Here is a 20,412-nt window from a genome sequence, read left to right as displayed (position 1 = left end):
GTTCAACATGCAGAAGAATTTCCAAGACAAGCAGTTCACATCAATGCCACTTCATCCTCTGGGACAGCACAGCACAGGAGTTAAGGCAGGGGAATATTTGTACCTGTGTTCTTTGTGTTCCAGCAGCTGGCAGTCTCTGCATGTCAGCCTGTCACAGGTTTCACAGAAAAGTTTTAACTGCTCTTGTTTGTGGACAGGGCAGAAAACAGGACGTTGACCAGATGCTCCCACAGCCTCTGTTTTTAAAAATAAACCATGTGAGCATTTTAAAATAAAATTTAGACAATCTGAAGAGCAAAAACTAGCTTGCAGTAACAACCAAGAAGTTGTTGTCACACTGAAGTTCCTGTGAGTACCAGGGGTTGATGATCTCAGAGGTCTTTCCCAGCCTTCATGAGTGTGTGATTTACAGTGCCAGAGGTTAAGAGCTGTTTTCATTTTATTCATTCAAGGACAAGGAGAATTTCTCTTTTCTCAGCCAAAAGGCCCTGCTAGACTGCACACAAACACCAGCATGGTGTGTGTTTATAAAAATTTCAATCCATACAATCTCACCTCTGACACACTGAAGGATGGGTCAAACCTCTCAAAACTTTTTACTTTTTACCCCATGTGTTTTCCAGGTTATCCCTTCATTTACACACATCATTTAGTCCAACACAACTGAAGTGGGAGCTGCAAAGCAAATGCTGCCTGTGTTGAGTTACTTAAACCCCCAAATAACAAATAATGGCAAAAAATAATTCTGGGTTTACTAAAAAAAGTGCAGCACAGTGCTCTGGAGATATTTTGAGCTTAGCAAAGAGGGAAGCAGAGAGGAAGGTACAGCAGGGAGGGTTTAAAACATGAACATTTCCCTCACTCTCTGTTTCTGAAGCTGGTTATATCATGTAAGTTATTGTTAAGAGCTGGTGAATCTACAGCTGCCACTCACTGAGAGAAATTTAAAATCTCCAGGGCACATCTCTGAGTATAAGAATAATTTTTTTTTAAAAATGACCCTTCCCCACAATTATAATAAATGAAATTTCTGAAAGTTTATTTTATTGGAACAGTCACTTTTCAGCCCCTTCCCAGCAGGTATCAAAGGGAAAGCTGAGCTGAAATATCACACTGAGAGTCACAATTTAGCATTCCTTGTAAAAACATCTGAAATTCTTTCTTGGTCTCTATAATTTGATTAATTTAAGGACTTCTCATCTGTGAGGCTTAATACATTCAATCTTATATGGATAGTATTTCTTATTAAAAATATTCATTAAGACAGAAAAGTCTCCCCAAAATGAGGTTAGCAAATGAAATAAGATCCTTGTCTAAAAGAACTAAGCTCAACAGCAAACTTTCTAACTATTAAACAATTTTCAGACAGAAAAGTAGTGTTTCTTCCTTTGAAGGGATACAACAAAACAATTATGAAGATCTTAATTTTAAATGAGTTTAAGTGAAGGGAGCAGTGTTAAGATCTCCCTTCCTCAAATATAATAATAATTCTTCAGACACATCCACATTGTGAAGAACCTGCAAGTCTAAATCAGAACTTTTAACCCATTTACAAATAGAATTTTCAAAGCTAAAAATTCAGACAGCCTGGGCATGTTTGCAGAACATTTTCCACATTACCTCAACAGGTATAAATGACAAAATCCAGATAGCCTGGACCTGTTCTGAGATGATTTTCCACATTACCTCAATAGGTTACAAATTATATATAATCAAACAACAGTCTAAGAATTTACTTCTAATAAGGCTGCACACCTAAACAAACCCTAACTTACTAACATCTGCTGAGAGATTAAACACAAAATAGATTCAAATTCCACATTTACTCAGCAATATCAATACAAAGTAACATCATATATTGAAGGTAACTATAAATTTATATATACATTTCATACAGGGAGAACTGCAATTGCTTCTTGTAACAAAATACAGCAAAATGTGTCATTTCATTTCCTTGGACAATGGGTAAGATTATCAATATGCCACTGCTCTCCAGATTCCAGCCCCTCCCTTTAATTAAACAACAAGATTATAAAGAATGGATCTAAATTCTTTCCAAAGGCATTGCACATCAAACTGCACAAAGTATCATTGTTATAAATTTAATTTTTCCTCTGTTTTTCCAGCTACTAATTTTGCACTGGTAACTTTCTACTGTGCTTTTCCCAAATTTTGGGGGGAAAACGCACAAGAGTTGGTTGTTACCTCCATCATCTTTTAACAAATAAAAAGAAAAGGCTCTTGGAACAGGCAGGACAAAGTGACACCCAACACTCACCTGATGACACATCCTCTTTTTTCCTGATCATGTGATCTTTAGTAAACTTTACTCTCTGGTGAGCTTCTATGCAGGTCTTACACAGCCACTCCCCACACTCCACACAGAATCCCACAGCACTGGCATTGTCCTCACAGCTGGTGCACACCTGCAGGAGAAAAGGAACCAGAATTGTTCTGGGGAGCACTGACAGCTTCAGAGAGCACAAAGGGGTGGGGGAAAAGCTCCAGAATGGTTATGGGGAGCACTTACAGCCCCAGAGAGCAGAGGAGGGTGGGGAAAAAGCACCAGTGTCATTTTGGGGAGCATTGACAGGACCAGAGGGAAGAGGAGGGGTGGGGAAAAGGCACCAGAATTTTTCTGGGGAGCACTGACAGGATCAGAGAGCAGAGAAGGGGTGGGGAAAAGGCACCAGAATTTTTCTGGGGAGCACTGACAGGATCAGAGAGCAGAGAAGGGGTGGGGAAAGGAAACAGAATTGTTCTGGGGAGCACTGATGTCTCAGAAATCAGAGGAAGGTTGGGGAAGAGACACCAGAGTTGCTCTGGGGAGCACTGACAGTCCAGAGAACAGTGGAGGGTTGGGGAAAAGGTACCAGAATTATCCTGGGGAGCACTGACAGTCCCAGAAATCAGAGTAGGGCTGGGGAAGAGGCAGCAGAGTTGCTCTGGGGAGCAATGACAGCCCCAGGGAGCAGAGGAGGGGTGGGGAAAGCAAACAGAATTGTCCTGGGAAGCACTGACAGGACCAGATATCAGAGGAAGGTTGGGGAAGAGGCAGCAGAGTTGCCTTGGGGAGCACTGACAGCCCCAGGGAGCAGAGAAGGAGGAGGGAAAAGAAACAGAATTGTCCTGGGGAAAACTGACAGCCCCAGGGAGCAGTGAAAGGTTGGGGAAGGGGCAGCACTGACAGCCCAGCCCCCCAGGACAGTCCCTACCTGCTCTGATTTCTCATCCGAGCTGCTGGGCGCCTCCGACGTGTCCTTGACAAAGTAATTGTCCACCAGGTCGATCTGGCGGCACTCCTGGCGGCAGATGGGGCAGCGGATCACACCCACTGCAAAACAAAGAGCCACAGCCTCAGGGCACAGACACACCGGCAACAGCCCCAGAAACACAGAGCACACCGGCAACAGCCCCAGAAACACAGAGCACACCGGCAACAGCCCCAGAAACACAGAGCACACCGGCAACAGCCCCAGAAACACAGAACACACCGGCAACAGCCCCAGAAACACAGAACACAGAACACACCGGCAACAGCCCAGAAACACAGAGCACACCGGCAACAGCCCCAGAAACACAGAGCACACCGGCAACAGCCCCAGAAACACAGAACACACCGGCAACAGCCCCAGAAACACAGAACACACCGGCAACAGCCCCAGAAACACAGAACACACCGGCAACAGCCCCAGAAACACAGAACACACCGGCAACAGCCCAGAAACACAGAGCACACCGGCAACAGCCCCAGAAACACAGAGCACACCGGCAACAGCCCCAGAAACACAGAACACACCGGCAACAGCCCCAGAAACACAGAGAACACCGGCAACAGCCCCAGAAACACAGAGAACACCGGCAACAGCCCCAGAAACACAGAACACACCGGCAACAGCCCCAGAAACACAGAGCACACCGGCAACAGCCCCAGAAACACAGAGCACACCGGCAACAGCCCCAGAAACACAGAGAACACCTGGCAACAGCCCCAGAAACACAGAACACACCGGCAACAGCCCCAGAAACACAGAGCACACCGGCAACAGCCCCAGAAACACAGAACACACCGGCAACAGCCCCAGAAACACAGAACACACCGGCAACAGCCCCAGAAACACACCGGCAACAGCCCCAGAAACACAGAACATACCGGCAACAGCCCCAGAAACACACAACTCACCGGCAACAGCCCCAGAAACACACCGGCAACAGCCCCAGAAACACAGAACACACCGGCAACAGCCCCAGAAACACAGAACACACCTGGCAACAGCCCCAGAAACACAGAACACACCTGGCAAACTCCCCAGAAACACAGAACACACCGGCAACAGCCCCAGAAACACAGAACACACCGGCAACAGCCCAGAAACACAGAGGCCACACCGGCAAACAGCCCCCAGAAACACAGAACACACCGGCAACAGCCCCAGAAACACAGAACACACCGGCAACAGCCCCAGAAACACACCGGCAACAGCCCCAGAAACACAGAACACACCGGCAACAGCCCCAGAAACACACCGGCAACAGCCCCAGAAACACAGAACACACCGGCAACAGCCCCAGAAACACAGAACACACCTGGTAAACTCCCCAGAAACACAGAACACACCGGCAACAGCCCCAGAAACACAGAACACACCGGCAACAGCCCCAGAAACACAGAGCACACCGGCAACAGCCCCAGAAACACAGAGCACACCGGCAACAGCCCCAGAAACACAGAGCACACCGGCAACAGCCCCAGAAACACACCGGCAACAGCCCCAGAAACACAGAACACACCGGCAACAGCCCCAGAAACACAGAGCACACCGGCAACAGCCCCAGAAACACAGAACACACCGGCAACAACCCCAGAAGAACAGAACACACCGGCAACAGCCCCCGAAACACACCCGGCAACAGCCCCAGAAACACAGAACACACCGGCAACAGCCCAGAAACACAGAAACACACCTGGCAAACTCCCAGAAACACAGAAACACACCGGCAACAGCCCCAGAAACACAGAACACACCGGCAACAGCCCCAGAAACACAGAGCACACCGGCAACAGCCCCAGAAACACAGAACACACCGGCAACAGCCCCAGAAACACAGAACACACCTGGCAAACTCCCCAGAAACACAGAACACACCGGCAACAGCCCCAGAAACACAGAACACACCTGGCAACAGCCCCAGAAACACAAATCACACTCCCCCTCCACCCGGGTCAAGGATTCCACGCTGACATTGCCATTAAAATCACCCGTGACAGGTGTAGAACAGTTTTCACCCCAAAATACACTCCCTCAATTAATCACAAAAAACGTCTGAAAAGGATCCCCCACCTAGCTGGGAGAATTTCTACATCATACTCAGTTTTTCTTATTTGTTTCTTCCCTAAAAATCCTATATTTTTAGCAAAGTCATTTGTTGTCCTCAAGCAAATATTTAATGTTTCTCTGCTCATTTTAGATTACACTTGGGGTTTTAAAAATAATTTTTAGTGGTCCAGCCTGTCTCAAGACAAGTATTAAAAGGCTGTGTCCAGACAGTGGGGTAATCCCAGTGATGTTCCTGAAAATCCCATGGCATTAGCATCTCCCAGTGTTCTCCCAGGCAGCCCAGGAAGATTTCTAATATCAATTTCCATGAAGTCAGGAAGGCAGATGAAGCAATAAAATATCAGCATCCTGCTTTGATATCCTTTGTAATCACTAAATTAGTTTTAAATCCTCAGCAGAGCTGCAAAGTTACTACATGAAAAAAACTGACATTTAAAAATGTCTATGAACAACCCCCATAAAGGTTTGAAAATCTATTTATAACTCAGGTAGTGGCTCACACTTTCACAGAAGTGTCATTTGATCTTAAATCAAATTCCTATACAATTTATTGAGAATATAATCTTCAAGAAGCTTTCCAAGCCATTGGGTATTTTTATACACTAAAACAACTTTGAGAAGTGTAATTAACTGATGCTCAGCTCCTTTGTGGATATTCAATTAGGACAGCAGGACTCATTTCTGGGAGATTAATTACATTAGTAGTGGAGTAGTATTAATTTTTTCAAGTGCTAAAATTAATGATGGCTTCAGAACACAAGAGATTCACTGCAGAGTAACAATAATCCAACTAAAAATTCCCTGTCTCACCAAAGCAAACACATCTCAAGAGCAGGATATGAAAAATAACCAGTACTGAAGCAGCTACACATACAAAATCTTTCACACACAGTAAAACCTTCCCCACATGCAGAACTTTGAGGTTTTCTTACAACTGAGTGACAAAATTCTTTAGGGAATACCAGCTAAAAGCCATCCAGCAGCTGATGTGCATGTATTTACAGAATAAAAAATTCAGATATTTACAATTAAAATTACTCCATCCAAACCAAACCAAACCCAACCCCACCCAAAATTGATTTTAGTGCTGCCTTGGGTCAAACACACAAAATATTATAAGAAAATAACAAAACAGAAGCAGCTCAAGACCTGGAATATCTGACAGCAAGTCAAATTGTACAGAGGAAAACCTCTTCAAGGCAATTTTTGGGTTGGTTTTGAAGTAGCCAAATAATGAAAGCTGCAATAAAATCAAGCCTTTTGATCCAAGTGAGAGCCCACAGGCTGCATTCTGGCCAGGGATAATTCCACCTTGCTCTCACAGTCCAACACCCAATTTTTGCACCTCTACATTCAAATAAAAGCTGCACAAAGTGTCCCCAGTGTTCTGCACACACCTCAAGAGATCACAAGGCCTTGCAATCCTCATTTAGCACATTACACTCCTTTTTCACATCTCAGCACCTTTTATTTCCAAAAGCAGCTTCCCAATAATATATGAGCCACTAAACATCTCATATCTCGGTCTTTTAATCTAATAAAAAACAAATTACTGCAGCACCATTTGTACTAGAAAGCAAATGTACTGAAAAGATACAGATGTGGCTAATTCTGTGAGGCAGGAGGGAAAAGTAGAGAAAATCACACTGAAATAGCATTTACATAGAAAAAAGAAATTGTTAGCTATCAAAACTTGAGATAATTTGTGAGCTTGCAAAGTTTATTGCAAAAAATTTAGTGAGAATGTATTTTAGGACAAACTGAGGTTTAAATGTTTATATATAACATCTGAGAAAAACAAATTTTCACTTATATAAGAAAATAAAAGGAAATATAAAAGTATCATCCTATTTATACTCCAGAACTCACTATGTTGTTTTTCTGCATCAAACAAATCAAACACATCAGTCCTGGTACAAACATTCCCACTGTAACTCTGCTTTCCAAAAGCATTAGCACATAATAAAAACCACTGTTTAAAGATCAATCTTATTTATCAAATCACAGCTGGATTAGGATAAGACACATTCATACAAATGATGAAGGTCAGGCTGGTTTATGATCTCTCCCAATCCTATTTATTACCATCAAGATTTCCTATGTCCTCAGAGATGCTTCATCATATTTTTGAGCTGTGAATTGTTGCTGCAGAGGTCAAGGGCAGCACTGAAGCAAAGAGCTGAGAAAAGGGAAGTTTCTTTCAGGAAGTTCTGACCACACCACGTGAAACCCTGCACTGAGGGTCTGGAACACTTGCTGCAGCAGTTCCTTTGTGCCTTACAGAACACTGCCACCAAAATCCTGCTCTCAGCATTAACTGCATGAACACAGTTGTGCTTCAGGTCCTGAAAAAAAGAACAATTCAGCAGCCTAAAACTTCACCAGCCACCCATAGGTGCTCTGTGAGTATCAGTGGTTCCATGAAGAAATTCAGGGAGAATCATCCTTTGGACCTGAAAGGCCACAGGAGATTACAAACTGTTTTACAGATAACAGCTGTGGGATTTCAAAGTTCTTTAGTTGTACTTTAGAGGACCCATCCTGCCCATTTCTCCACTTGTTTCTACCTCAGGTGTGTCCTGAGCACAAATACTCATCACCCCCCTTTCACAGCACTCTGGAGACACAGCTCTGCACCACATTTCCCTTACGTCCTATTCCCAATTAATGATGCAGCTCAGATCAGATTCTGCTTTTGGTCCCACACTTCTGCAGAACAGCAAAAATATTTCCAATCATACACATTCCCTGTCCTCCATCTGCTCAGCCCAAATGGAGTTTTGCTTTTTCTTTCAGCCTGCCTAAGGCTGACTGAAGGGAGAAGCAGGAATGGGCTTCCTATCTGGAAATTTGGATTGTGAACCAGGAAAAGCCTTCCTGGCACTGCCAGCCCTGCTCAAAGGGAGATGGGTTTCATCTCCTCACCTGAGCCTTTTATCCCAGCCTGTGATTCAGGGAGGAAAGAGGCTCCCAGATTCCTTGTGCCACACTCCAACAGAGCCCCCTGAGACACACAGAGCCTTTCAGGAGCTGAGGACCAACACAAAGCACTGACAGAAACATGGGAATGTGGCCAGGGATGGATCTGCAGGAAGCACAAGTGCTCTTCCCAGCATGATGGGAGCAGGGACAGAGCCCACACTGAATAAATGGCAATTCTGGCACAATCCCTGTCCTGGAGGACATGCTGGTGAAACCAAGGACACAACAAGAACCTTGCTGGAGGCTCCAGCCCTGCTGCCCTTCTCAGCAAGGAGCCCAGGAGAAGGTTCAGCCCAGCAGGGAGATGCCAGCACAGATTTCACTGCCAGTTACACAACTGCAGGCACAGCTCCTTGCACTGCTCATCAGACCTCCTGACTTGTCAAAGACTTTAAGGACACTAATGAGAGCAGCATCTCTGTAATCCTTTTAACTGCTTATGGTGCAGATAAAGCACACTGAACTAGACCACAGGCATCAAAGCATTCAGAAAGCACCAAACTGAAGTAAACTGAGGAGGAAAGTTGATTTTGTTTTCCTAAAAATAGGATGCTAAAAAGCTTGCATCATAATCCAGCAGCAAATCACTGTGGAACACTGAAAAACCTCCAGATTTCAAGTGGAAGATGCTTTTAATCTGCCACTCCCAACTCACACCTAAAGCTGCAACACAAGTATTTTTCTTAATTCACAGAACTCTGTGAATACCTTTTATATATTTAACACTTCCCAAAGGTAACTACATTCCTCTGAATGCATCTCAAAACAGGCAATTTTTACAACAGGTTTCATCTTGAATTAGTTTCAAAAAGACAAATATTAGACACCTGCTTAGAATTGCTTTCTCCAGGCTGACATAACAATACCAATGGTACTAAAGCACTGCCAAGTTTCAAGGATGCCTGAGAGCTCCAGTGAAGGAAGGGGAAGGTTGATTTCTCTCTATTTCCAGGATTAAAACAGACACAGTCCAGTAAAAGCTCATGTCAAGTCTTTGGTTACTGTCCCCACTCCTGATATTCAGGAATCAGTGTGTGTTCAACTCATACCCATTGCTTTTGCACAAGGAAAAAAAATGGAATTTTCTCCATCTTCTCTGCTCCCTACCCACCCTTCTGGGCATTTCCTTCTGGAATTCCCCCAGATGTTTCAGAGCTCTACAACAACAAGGTTTCCTGAGCCAGTAAGAATTAACCTCTTCCCCCACCAAGCCCAACTACAACCATCCTCTTGATGTGGTTTTTTAGTTTTTGTTTACAAACACTACAGATGCCTCCTGGGAGAGAAGGGGGATGTGGGGTGAAAGGAAAGGGGAACACACAAGGAGCCATGGAAACTCATCTACTGCCTAAAACCAGCACAGGAGATAAAGCAAAATAAGGAACTTTTCTAAGAAGCATCACAGTGAGGGCTCCACATTCACTTGTTGGCTTCAATCAACTTAAAATAAACACATCACAGCCCAACCCAACCTCACTGAAATCTCACAGAGAACAAAAAGCAATAATGGAGTAATTAATAGAGTTATTGATCTGAATGAGGATGGAATGGATCTGATGAGATCATGGACATGAATAGGGGAGGGCAGAGGATGCACATGATGTACAAGATCCAAAAATCCCTTTGCACCTCAGCAGCACTCAATGGATCCTCTCCATCACTGGAACATCACAGAGAGTCCTTCCAGCAGTTCAAATTTACAAATACAGAATTTATTCAAACATTTGTGTTCCTAAACACCTCTACTGACATACAAAATTACTATTTTCCAAAGATTCAGCTCCTTTAACATCAGCTCTGATGTGTAACACAAAAACCTTTATCAATTTTTTAGTTGCTTTGTAACATTCTGAGTACTGAAACTATTAAAAAAAAAAAAAAAAAAAAAAAGAGGATAAAGAAGTAACTTTGTCCTCACTTATTACCCTAAAATACAATGTTTGAAGTGTATTATGGACTACAAGTTGAACAGGAGTCAGCAGCACATCCTTCACAGGAGAGCAGCATGTCCCAGCTGCAGGAGCAGGACAAGGACAGCCAGCCCTGCTCCTGCTCAGCACTCCAGGAGCCCAGGCTGGGCCAGCAAGGGGCTCCCAGACTCACACTGGGGCTCAGGCTGCTGTGAGGAGAGGGGCAGGTTCACAGCAAAGGCTGCCCAGGGCCAGCAGGATAAGGGGATTCAGTTCCCCCATGATCCAGAGATGCACCAGGGATGGTCCATCCAGCCCTGCCCATCCAGCACACACCTGAACTCCAGGAACCTCCTGTGCCCACCATGGTCCATCCCAGCACACACCTGAACTCCAGGAGCCTCCTGTGCCCCCCATGGTCCATCCCAGCACACACCTGAACTCCAGGAGCCTCCTGTGCCCCCCATGGTCCAGCCCTGCCCATCCAGCACACACCTGAACTCCAGAAACCTCCTGTGCCCCCCATGGTCCATCCCAGCACACACCTGAACTCCAGAAACCTCCTGTGCCCCCATGGTCCATCCCAGCACACACCTGAACTCCAGGAGCCTCCTGTGCCCCCATGGTCCATCCCAGCACACACCTGAACTCCAGGAGCCTCCTGTGCTCCCCATGGTCCATCCCAGCACACACCTGCACTCCAGGAACCTCCTGTGCTCCCCATGGTCCAGCCCTGCCCATCCCAGCACACACCTGAACTCCAGGAACCTCCTGGCCCCTCCTCCCACCAGACCAGCTCCAGGCCAGGGTGGGGCTGGACAGACCTGGCCCTGCCACCCCACCTGATGCTCCACTCCAACCACACTTGTGCCAAAGAATGGCTCCAAATTCTGCTGATAGGAGTGAGACATCAACGAGCACAAGCCAAAAACTATCACATCATCTCCTGACCAAGCTCCCAAACCCAATTTCTGTCGAGCAAGCAGCATCACTGGAGACATCTGGTCCCACACAGCTTTGGGTTGGGTGGCAATTCCAGACTGATTCCCCCACAGAAGTGACTGCAAGGTAATTAAAATCCTCTCAGATGTTTACACTGCTACAATGACAATGAAACTTCCCAGTTCAGGAAATATTTGCAGGCACTTGTGCAATCCAGTAACTCCAGCTTCCCTTCTGGGCTGGGGCTTGGCAGGGGATCAGTCCTCTCAGGAATTAATCTCTGCCAGGTCCCATTTATTGGCTGACAACTCCAATAGTAATTACTCCATGTGCATAATATTTATTTCTCTGCAAGGGTCCAAGCATGTTTCTGCACAGCCATACATCAAAACCCTGCTCTAATTTCAGTGATTAGACCTTGAAACAAACCCTCACAGGTCAAGGGAGTGACACCAGCAGATTGAAATCTGTCAGAATAAAAATATATTTTAAAAAATAATTAAGTCCTTTCAAGGTCCACTCCTAATTCAGCTTTTTTGTTTTTGGGACAAACCTTGATTATATCATTATATATATAATTGACAATACATTATATTTAATAAGAAAAAAAAAAGTTCCTGTTCAACAGCTGCCACAGGTATTAATTCTTATAAAAATAACACATGCCTTAATGTTCTCAGATAGAAATAATTTACAATACATTATTAATTTAGACTGAAATTTAAGTTTCACAGCAAGACTTTTATTAAGTCCAGAATATGAACTGAACATTTTCCAGAACTCATGCTGGGCTCCAGCATATATTCATGAGCCTTGCTTATTAAAACAGGAGAAAAGAACCAAGAGAGTGCAGGTGACGTCTACTCACATCCAGTTTAATAAAACTTAAGATACTGTATTTACACAGCTTAAACAGCTTTATTTGATGCAGGAATTTTCATTATTCTAGATTGAAAATATAGTAACTACCACTAAACTCAGTGTAAGGGACAAGTCACATCCTCACACACATCAGACCATTTATGTCCTCCTTTCACAGCAAATTAAAAAAAAACAAAAAACACTTTAGGTGTGATAAATACAACACAGCAACACTTGGCACAGGAGCTGAATTCAGCATATCAAACCAATTTATGGCACCAAACACCACAGCTCTGGGTAGTAAATGTGTTGTTCCTCAGTTTACAGACACAACCAATCGTGGAGGTTTCTTCAGCTCGTTTGGGTTTTCAGCCTAATTGTAGCTGTGACATTCCCAAGGAGCTGGGAGAGCCCCATGCTCTCTCCACTGAGATAATCATCTTAAGAGAGATTGTAAATATCTCATCCAGGCAGTGAAACCACAAAACAACCTCTCCTCCAGCAGCAGGAGCAGCAGTGGGTGCAGGAAAAGCTGTTTTACAGTATCTGTTACAGTCTGAAATCTCTAACTTAGAAATCAGTTTTGCTTTGTTTTTTTTGTTTTTTTTCTCCAGAATACAGAATGCAGGCATTTTCTTGTAACCTACTCAACCTGAAAGGAAAAGTCCAGCTGGACAGCTGAAACACCACTGCAAAATCATCTATCCACCAAATAAAATGCACATTCCCATAATCAATTAGGACATTAAACTGATTATGAGATACTACTTCTAATTTTAAACAAATGCATATGTTTTAAATATATAAAAAAAGAATCTTCTATTTTTTCCCTGCATGAATGTAAACAACAGCAAAACAAACTTCTTTCATCAGCACAACAGGTATGAACTCACCAAATACTTCTTTCAATACAGCAAGCCACAAGTTCAGGTAATTCTTTTAAGCTTTAGTCAGGGCTTCTCTACCTTTTAGGAATTGAGATGATTTTTCTGCCTTCTTCAGCAGTGGGAGCCTAGCAGGAGCAGAGATGCTGATCCAGACCCCTGTCCACTCTCTCCAGAGAAGGTGCTGCCATTCAAAGGACTGCTCTGCAGGCACCAACCTCACACTCCATTTCTACAGTTTTTACCCAATATATACATATATTTTAAGTCCTGGCAGCACTCACTGAGCAAAGCCTGAAATTAAGAAAGTAACATGGAAAATATCACCTTGAAGAGATGGTCTGCTTGAAGAGATGCTGAAGGACAGCAGGCACAATCAGCAGGGAGATCTTGCAGCAAAGTGTAACCTGCCTCAGCTGCAGCTACAGGTACCACTTCTCTTTCATTCTTCCTTCATGAAAAAGCACCTGCTGCTCATGAAGGAGACTTGAGAATCAGCAGAAGTGGAAGTAACACTTCAGATCTGTAACTACCAAAAGAGGGAAGGAACCTGTGTGACTAAGCACTGTGGTGCTTCTCAGGAGGCTCAGAATGTCCATTTTCTGTCTGATTTACTGGCACCCATCTCCTGGGCCACTCAACCAATTCCACTCTGGAGGTGCAGAGAGCTGCCCACAAAAATGGTCCATGTTCCATCCTGAGCTGCTGCCAGTTCCTGAGCCACCACAGCTGGATGCACAGCTGGATCACACAGCCCCACAGGACACAGCCACAACAGCTGGGGTTGGAAGGCAGCTCTGTGATCACCCAGGCCAAGCCCTGCCGAGGCAGCTCAGCCTGAGCAGTGACACAGGAATGTGTCCAGGTGGGTTTGGGATGTGGCCAGAGAAGGAGACTCCACCCCTCCCTGGGCTGAGCTCCACCCTCCACAGAAAGGATTTCTTGTGTTATAATTTATGGCCATTGCTCCTTGTTCTGCCCTGGTACCACTGAAAAGGGCCTGACACCATTCTCTGAGCCACCTTGGAAATATTAACAGGGATTGATGGGATCCCCTCTCAGCCTTCCCTTCTCCAGACTAACCAGGCTTCTCCTCACAAGAAAGATGCTCCAGTCCCCTGCACCTTGTTCACATCATCTAAAACCTCTTATTGCAACAATCCAAGCATGAACTCTTTCTACACCAAAGCACACCAACAAGCATTCTTAAAATGTGTACAACAAGAAGTGATATTCCAGTCTGTACACAGTGGTTCCCACACCTGTATCTTACTGACACAACAGGACTCAGATAAACCTGCTAATTGCTAATAAAATTAATCCTGATTCCCAGGTTCTGTGTATGTGACTGGCACATCACTGCCCTGGCACAGGGTTCCCCTGGATCCCTGGAAGTGTCCCAGGCCAGGCTGGATGGGGCTGGGAGCAGCTGGGACAGTGGAAGGTGTCCCTGCCCATGGCAGGGGATGGGACTGGATGAGCTTTAAAGTCCCCTCAAAACCAAATCATACTGTCACTCTATGATATGACACAAAATATAGAATCTGAAATTTAAAAACATGGATCACAAGACCATCTCAGTGCTTCACTAAGTGAAATGTCAAACAATATTTAAGACATCTTTTCAAAACCGGTGAACTTTCTAAGATCACATCTAGGATGGACTTCTGAACAGTCCGGATGAAATAAATCTCTACCATGCCAGGTTAATTCCTTCACTGGGGAACACAAGAAAGCTTGATTGCAAAGATGTCACCAAACAAGGTCTCCCTGACCATAGAGCCCATTTAGGACCAGCAAAACCACTTACCAGGGCCCTACTTTGGTCTGTACGTGAGTCACCCCATCTAAAGCTCCAAAGCTTTTCAATTCCATCTATGAGCATACAACAGAAAAATCAAACCCAAGCTGTGATTCTGACGAGAACACGTGGAAGGAGCAGTGTACTCCTGCTCCCTGGCACAAGTTGTGCAGAGCAGAGCCCCCGGCAGAGCTGACAAACAGCACTGCAGGGTTTTATCTCAGCGCACAGAGAGCAGCTGCAGAGCGCACAGCGTTCCCACCTGGGCAGGTAACGCTGAACCTCAGTTTAACCAGACACGTTTCGCCGAGCTGCCCTCCCCTTCCTGACTCGCCTCCAGTGTCACCCCCGAGAGCCAAAACAAGGCAGAGAGGAGAGAATGACTGAACATTTGGGGTTAGAAAGAGCCTTTAAAGGTCATTAGTGCCACGAGCAGGGACATCTCCCACTCGAGCCTGCTCCAGCCTGACACGGAATGTTTCCATCACCGCCCTGAGCAACTTGTTCCGCTGTTTGAACACCCTCATGGTAAACATTTCTTTCTTACGCTTCATCTAGAGCGATCCCGCTGCAGTTTAAAACCATTATCCCCGGTCCCACCGCAACAGGTGCTGCTGAAAAGTCTGTCCCCATTTTTATTACGGACTCCCTTTATGCTCCGAAAGGGGCTTTAGGGTGTCGCTGCAGCTTCTCTTCCCTAGGCCGGACGATCCCGACCCCGATCCCGATCCCCCCCGCGATCCCTCACAGCTCATCCCGCTCCAACAGGTCGGCGCTGCGATGGAAACCCGCGGGACGCGCTCCGCACCCGACCGCGCAGCGCCGCGGATCGGAGCCGAGCGAGCCCCGAGCCCCGGCGGGCAGTGCCGCCCGAGCCCCGCGCTCACCTTGCTGCACGTCGCCGTTGGCGCCGCCGGGCACGGGCACGCTGAGCTGGCGCTCGGGCTCGGGCAGGCAGCGGCGGCAGAAGGAGTGCAGGCAGGGCAGCAGCTTGGGCTCGGCCTCCCGCCGGCTCTGCAGGCTCTGCGCGCACACCGCGCACGTGTCCAGCAGCGAGAACGGCCCCGGGGCCGCGGGCGTCAGCGGCGGCACCGGGCTGGGGCCGGGCCCCGCCGCCGCTCCGGGCCCCGCCGCCGCCTCGGCCTCGGCCTCGCCGCCGCCGCGCTCCGCCGCCGCCGCCGCGGCCGCCCCGGGGCTCTCGCGCTCCTCGGGCGGCGCGGCGGAGGACGGCGAGCCGGCGGGAAGCTCCAGGCCGCCGCCGCCACCCGGCGCGGCCTCGGCGGCCGCGTCCCCGCCGCCGCCGCCTCCTTTGTTTTCCGCCATGTTTCCTCCTTTGAACCCGACCCCGCTCCGCGCACGCTCCGCGTCACCGCGTCACCGGGCGGGACCGGCGCCGCGCACGCGCGCGCGCTCCCGCGGCAACGGCGCGGCCGGGAGGGCGTCCCGTGACGTCACTGGAAGGCGGGGCTCTGGGCTGTCACTGGGCCCAGCGGTGAGAGTCTATTGGGCCGTGCTGGCGGCTCGCAGCCAATGGACGGGAGCGGCCGGGACATGACCACGCCCCCCGGGAACGCGCGCCGGGAACGGGAAACGGGGATGGGGAACGGAGCCCCGGGAATGGGGAATAGCGCACCGGGAATGGGGAACAGAGCCCCGGGAATGGGGAATAACGCAATGGGAATAGGAAACAACGCACTGGACTGGGAAATACCCCGTCGGGAGGGGGAATAACGCACGGAGAATGGGGAATAACGTACCGGGAATGGGGAATAAGGCACTGGGCTGGGGAATGCCCCATCGGGAGGGGGAATAACGCAACGGGGTGGCGAATAACCCTTTCGGACGGGAAATGACACACAGAGGCTGGGAAATAACTCCGGGGGGAGGGGAATAACGCCTGAAGACCGGGAATACCCGTAGGGATGGGGCAGGGGAATAACCCATGGGGGCGGGGAATACCCATGGGGAGGGGGAAATAACCCGTGGGGAAAGGGGGGAATAACCCGTGGGGGCGGGGAATACCCATGGGGATGGGGGAATAACCCGTGGGGAAAGGGGGGAATAACCCGTGGGGGCGGGGAATACCCATGGGGACGGGGGAATGACCCGTGGGGAAAGGGGGGAATGGGGCACCGAGATAGGGAATAACCCCCTTGGGATGGGGAACAAAGCATCCCACTGGGGTTGGGATAATGGACAAGGATTGAGAATAAGGCACCAGGAGAGAAAATAGCAGAGCTGGATTGGGAATAACACTGGGATGGTGAACAGAGCAGCGGGATGGAAATGACACACGGGCATAGGGAAAAGGCACCAGGACATGGAGCAGTGCAACAGGGTGGGAATCAGTGCATGGGGACAGGGGATAAGGCAAGGGGAGGGGGATCAGGAATAATGCCCTGGCATGAGAAACAGTGCAGGAGGGGGCACTGAGCCCCTTCTGTGGGCACTGCACACCCCAGTGCTGCAGAGACCTCCCCACCCAAATTCCAGCTTCCCTTCACTGCCCCTGCAGGGGATTCTGGAGCTGCACCTGGCCCAGACACCTCCTCCACAGCTCCTTGGACACAAAGCAGAATCCAGACAAATAGCAAAAGAGGATTTATTACAGGTGTAGGGGAAAACACAACAGCACGAGCTCCTTAAGTATAGAAAAAGTGAAACAATTCACAGTATGTTTAATGGTGCCTGTAATACATTTGAACAGGATGTTTTGAGTCCATCCCTACCTCCTCCTAGAATTTGAAACAAGGAAAAGAAACAACAGAAATACTCTTTTTACCACCTCACAAAATTGCAACTAGAGGTGTCTACAGACACAGCATCTCCAAAGTGCCTGGTTTGTAGTTTTTGACACATGCTGCACTAAGAGAAGTCAGGATTAAGTCACTGAAAGTCTTGTTGGATATTCTCCTTGTTTGCTTCCCCATGCTGCTGCTTGATTTGTGAAATTTCATTTTCCAGCTGCACAATAGTTCGTTCAATCTCATAATTTTTACTGACAAGAGAGACCCACCTGGAAGGGAAAAGAAATACAAAGAACCTTTAAGTGTTATATAACAGTCCTCTGATTTAAAATCAAAAACAACTATTGCTCCAAAGCAAGCAGAAATACCAAATAAAGCAGTGTTTTTCTTAGCACATGATAATCCTCATTTGACATCAATGGTCATTTGAACCAAAGTGATAATGAACAATTTTTAAACCTGTTACACCTGAAAAATTTAATGACTAGACTCATCCATTAACTGCCAATATTGAGATAAAGAAGTTTAAGATAACTTATAAAATATGAAGCAGCTAATTAATATAATCTGTTCCCATCTGTTGATACACTCAATCTCAGTAAATATAATATGGAACCAGACTACAAATAGTTTAAAGCACTTTCTGCAAAGCAAGAGTATCCTACAGCAGCATCAAAGGATCACTGAATTTTCAAGTGGAAGAAGAACTTCAAGTAAATTTCAAGCAATGGAGAAACCTGTGGAAGGGTTAACAGAGAAATGTCAATACTCACGTGGATTCCATCTCTCGTAGCTTAGCCCCAGCTGTGAGCTGCATGTTCTTCCTCTGCCAATTCAGGTCTTGAATGTTTTTTCTGGGGAGAAAAATATGTATTTTTATTTCCTCATTTCTTTAGCATCTGCTGTATCTGCTGATTTCCAAGTACAGTCAATCCCTAGAAGTAGTGCCAAAAAACATTTATGCAGCCAGGACAACATCCAGATGGACAAATCCCAGTACAGGGTTCACAGAGAACCCTGAGATAAATAAGAGGCCAAACCCAACATCAGGGAAGATGTCCTAACAGAGACAAGTGCACATTAAATTATCAGTAGTGAAAAGAAAGCATTAATACATTTCAGGAATGATTCCACAAATCCAATGCAGAGGTTCAAACAAACTAAACACAGAATTTTGAGTAGAACAGACATGGTGAATATAACTGCTTGGGGAAGGCAGGGTCACATTTCTTAATTATTGTTTTTACTGGATGTTTTTCCCTGTGACCATGGCAACAGCCAGCATATATATCTTACTTGGTATAGCTTGGGGATAGAGAAAGTTTCACTTCTAATTTAAGTACAAAAATATAAATAAGAGTGACCCACCTCAATTTCTGAAGCTCTTTCTGGGCTTGTTCTATCATATGAACCAGATGCCTGATGACAGAGTGCAAGCAAAGCATTAAAAACACACAAAATCTAAACAGCCCTATTTCACCTGACATTTAACTTCTCCCAGTTAAGGTTTCAACAAGCCCCTGCAACCCAAACACCTTGTCCCAGCCAGCAGATCCTTTACCTGCTTCCCTTCTCCTGAGCTCAGGAACCCTCTGCCTTCTCTCTGAGCTAAGTTTGGCATTCCTTTGGCCTATTATTTTATCTAAGGCTCATCCAACACTTCTCAAAAGTGGACATTAACATTCTCTGTCTAAATTAACCCCAGTGCTTCCTGCAGCAATACTTTACAACCTTCTCTTGGCTTTTACAGCAGCTTTATTAGGCTTTATTACAGATCCAGGCAAAGCCCAGGATCTGTAGTAACTCATCTAAATTTCCACGACTGAGTTACTCTTTCACAGGCCATCACCAGCCTTAATTAACACCCACTACCAACAATAACCCACACTATTCAAGACTGGGATATATGAAAACACGTTCTTGTCTCTTGGCCACAGAGACAGCTTTGAGATCAGCCTCCTCTTTCACTCACAGCTCTCTCACAGAGGTTCATCCATTCCAGGCTACATTCTAAAGATGCCCACTGGATTCACACCCAATAAACACACAGAAATTCAACCCAGAACTTCGTGTTCAGCAGAGCAGCTGAGGCCTTACTCGTTGTACACCTTCCAGGCATTGCAGCCGTGCTGGGACATGAGCTCCAGGTTCTCAATGCGCACAGCCTGGTGCTCCAGCTGGGCCATGGAATTGTTCACACACTCCTGCCATGCTGTGATGTCGTTCTTCTGCCCGGAGGACGGGGCAGGCAGCTCGTACCTGGGAAAGTACGAGCAAAGGGGGCGGCTCAGCCGGGGAACGGGGCACGGCTCAGCCGGGGAACGGGGCGCGGCTCAGCCCCACTCACCTCTTCATGCTGAGCAGCTCCAGGGGCTGCCGGGCCGCCAGGCGCTCGAACTCGTTCCGCATGATCTCGGTCTGTGGGGAAGGCAGCGGTGAGGGACAGCAGGGGACCGGGGACAGGCGGGGTGTGCCACGGCCTGCCAGGCCGCCCCAGCTCACCTCGAAGGCGCTGTAGTCGTGCGCGGGCAGGTAGCTGAGGTAGTTCTTGGTCGGCCGGTACCGCCGCGTCTCCTCCTCCACCAGCGCCGCGGCCTAACGCACACGGGGCGTCAGGCGGGGCAGGCCGCCCGCCGCCGCCGCCCCCGCCCCTCCCCGGCCCGGCCCCGCACGCACCGCCTCCCGCACGCCCGGCGCCTCGTAGCCCTGGTCGAAGTAGGGCAGCGCATCCACCACCACGTCCCCGGCCACCAGCCCCGGGCCCGACATCTTGGCCGCGGCCGCGCGCACTGCGCGTGCGCAAGCACGTCACGCCCGGCGGGGCCGCACACGGCTCCGGGCACAAACCCCGCCCCTTCCGGCCTGCCCAGCCCCGCCCCTTAGCCAAGGCCCCGCCCCTCGCGATTTGACTCCGCCCCGGGCCCGCCCCTCCAGCCCCGGCCACGC

General features: G+C 47.7%; 2 protein-coding genes across 4 annotated transcripts in view; both read right to left on the bottom strand.

The window, feature by feature from the left end:
• Window positions 1-16,087, bottom strand: part of TRIM33 (tripartite motif containing 33) — a 39,520-nt gene extending 23,433 nt beyond the window's left edge. The window contains exons 1-4 of one of the 3 annotated variants that reach the window (XM_079327103.1): window positions 15,607-16,087; window positions 3,216-3,334; window positions 2,279-2,426; window positions 104-236 (exon numbers count right to left, since the gene is read on the bottom strand). In XM_079327103.1, the coding sequence (XP_079183229.1) occupies window positions 104-236; window positions 2,279-2,426; window positions 3,216-3,334; window positions 15,607-16,042 (836 nt within the window). In that variant the 5' untranslated portion in view covers window positions 16,043-16,087. The remainder of the gene's footprint in view (window positions 1-103; window positions 237-2,278; window positions 2,427-3,215; window positions 3,335-15,606) is intronic. The other 2 variants (XM_079327101.1, XM_079327102.1) reach the window with 2 other exon arrangements.
• A 1,274-nt stretch (window positions 16,088-17,361) lies between these two features.
• BCAS2 (BCAS2 pre-mRNA processing factor) lies at window positions 17,362-20,300 on the bottom strand. The gene is made up of 7 exons (XM_079327354.1): window positions 20,143-20,300; window positions 19,969-20,061; window positions 19,814-19,884; window positions 19,564-19,725; window positions 18,835-18,885; window positions 18,240-18,320; window positions 17,362-17,735 (listed from the first exon to the last, which is right to left on the bottom strand). Exons 1-7 carry the CDS (start codon window positions 20,233-20,235, stop codon window positions 17,606-17,608), a joined length of 681 nt encoding a protein of 226 aa, XP_079183480.1. The 5' UTR covers window positions 20,236-20,300; the 3' UTR covers window positions 17,362-17,605.
• Window positions 20,301-20,412: the final 112 nt, after the last annotated feature.

This window comes from Erithacus rubecula (genome assembly GCF_903797595.1).
Source record: "Erithacus rubecula genome assembly, chromosome: 26".
In the NCBI taxonomy this organism is placed as follows: domain Eukaryota; kingdom Metazoa; phylum Chordata; class Aves; order Passeriformes; family Muscicapidae; genus Erithacus; species Erithacus rubecula.
Note: the sequence above shows the minus strand (reverse complement) of the source record. Positions and strands in the feature narration are given on the sequence as shown.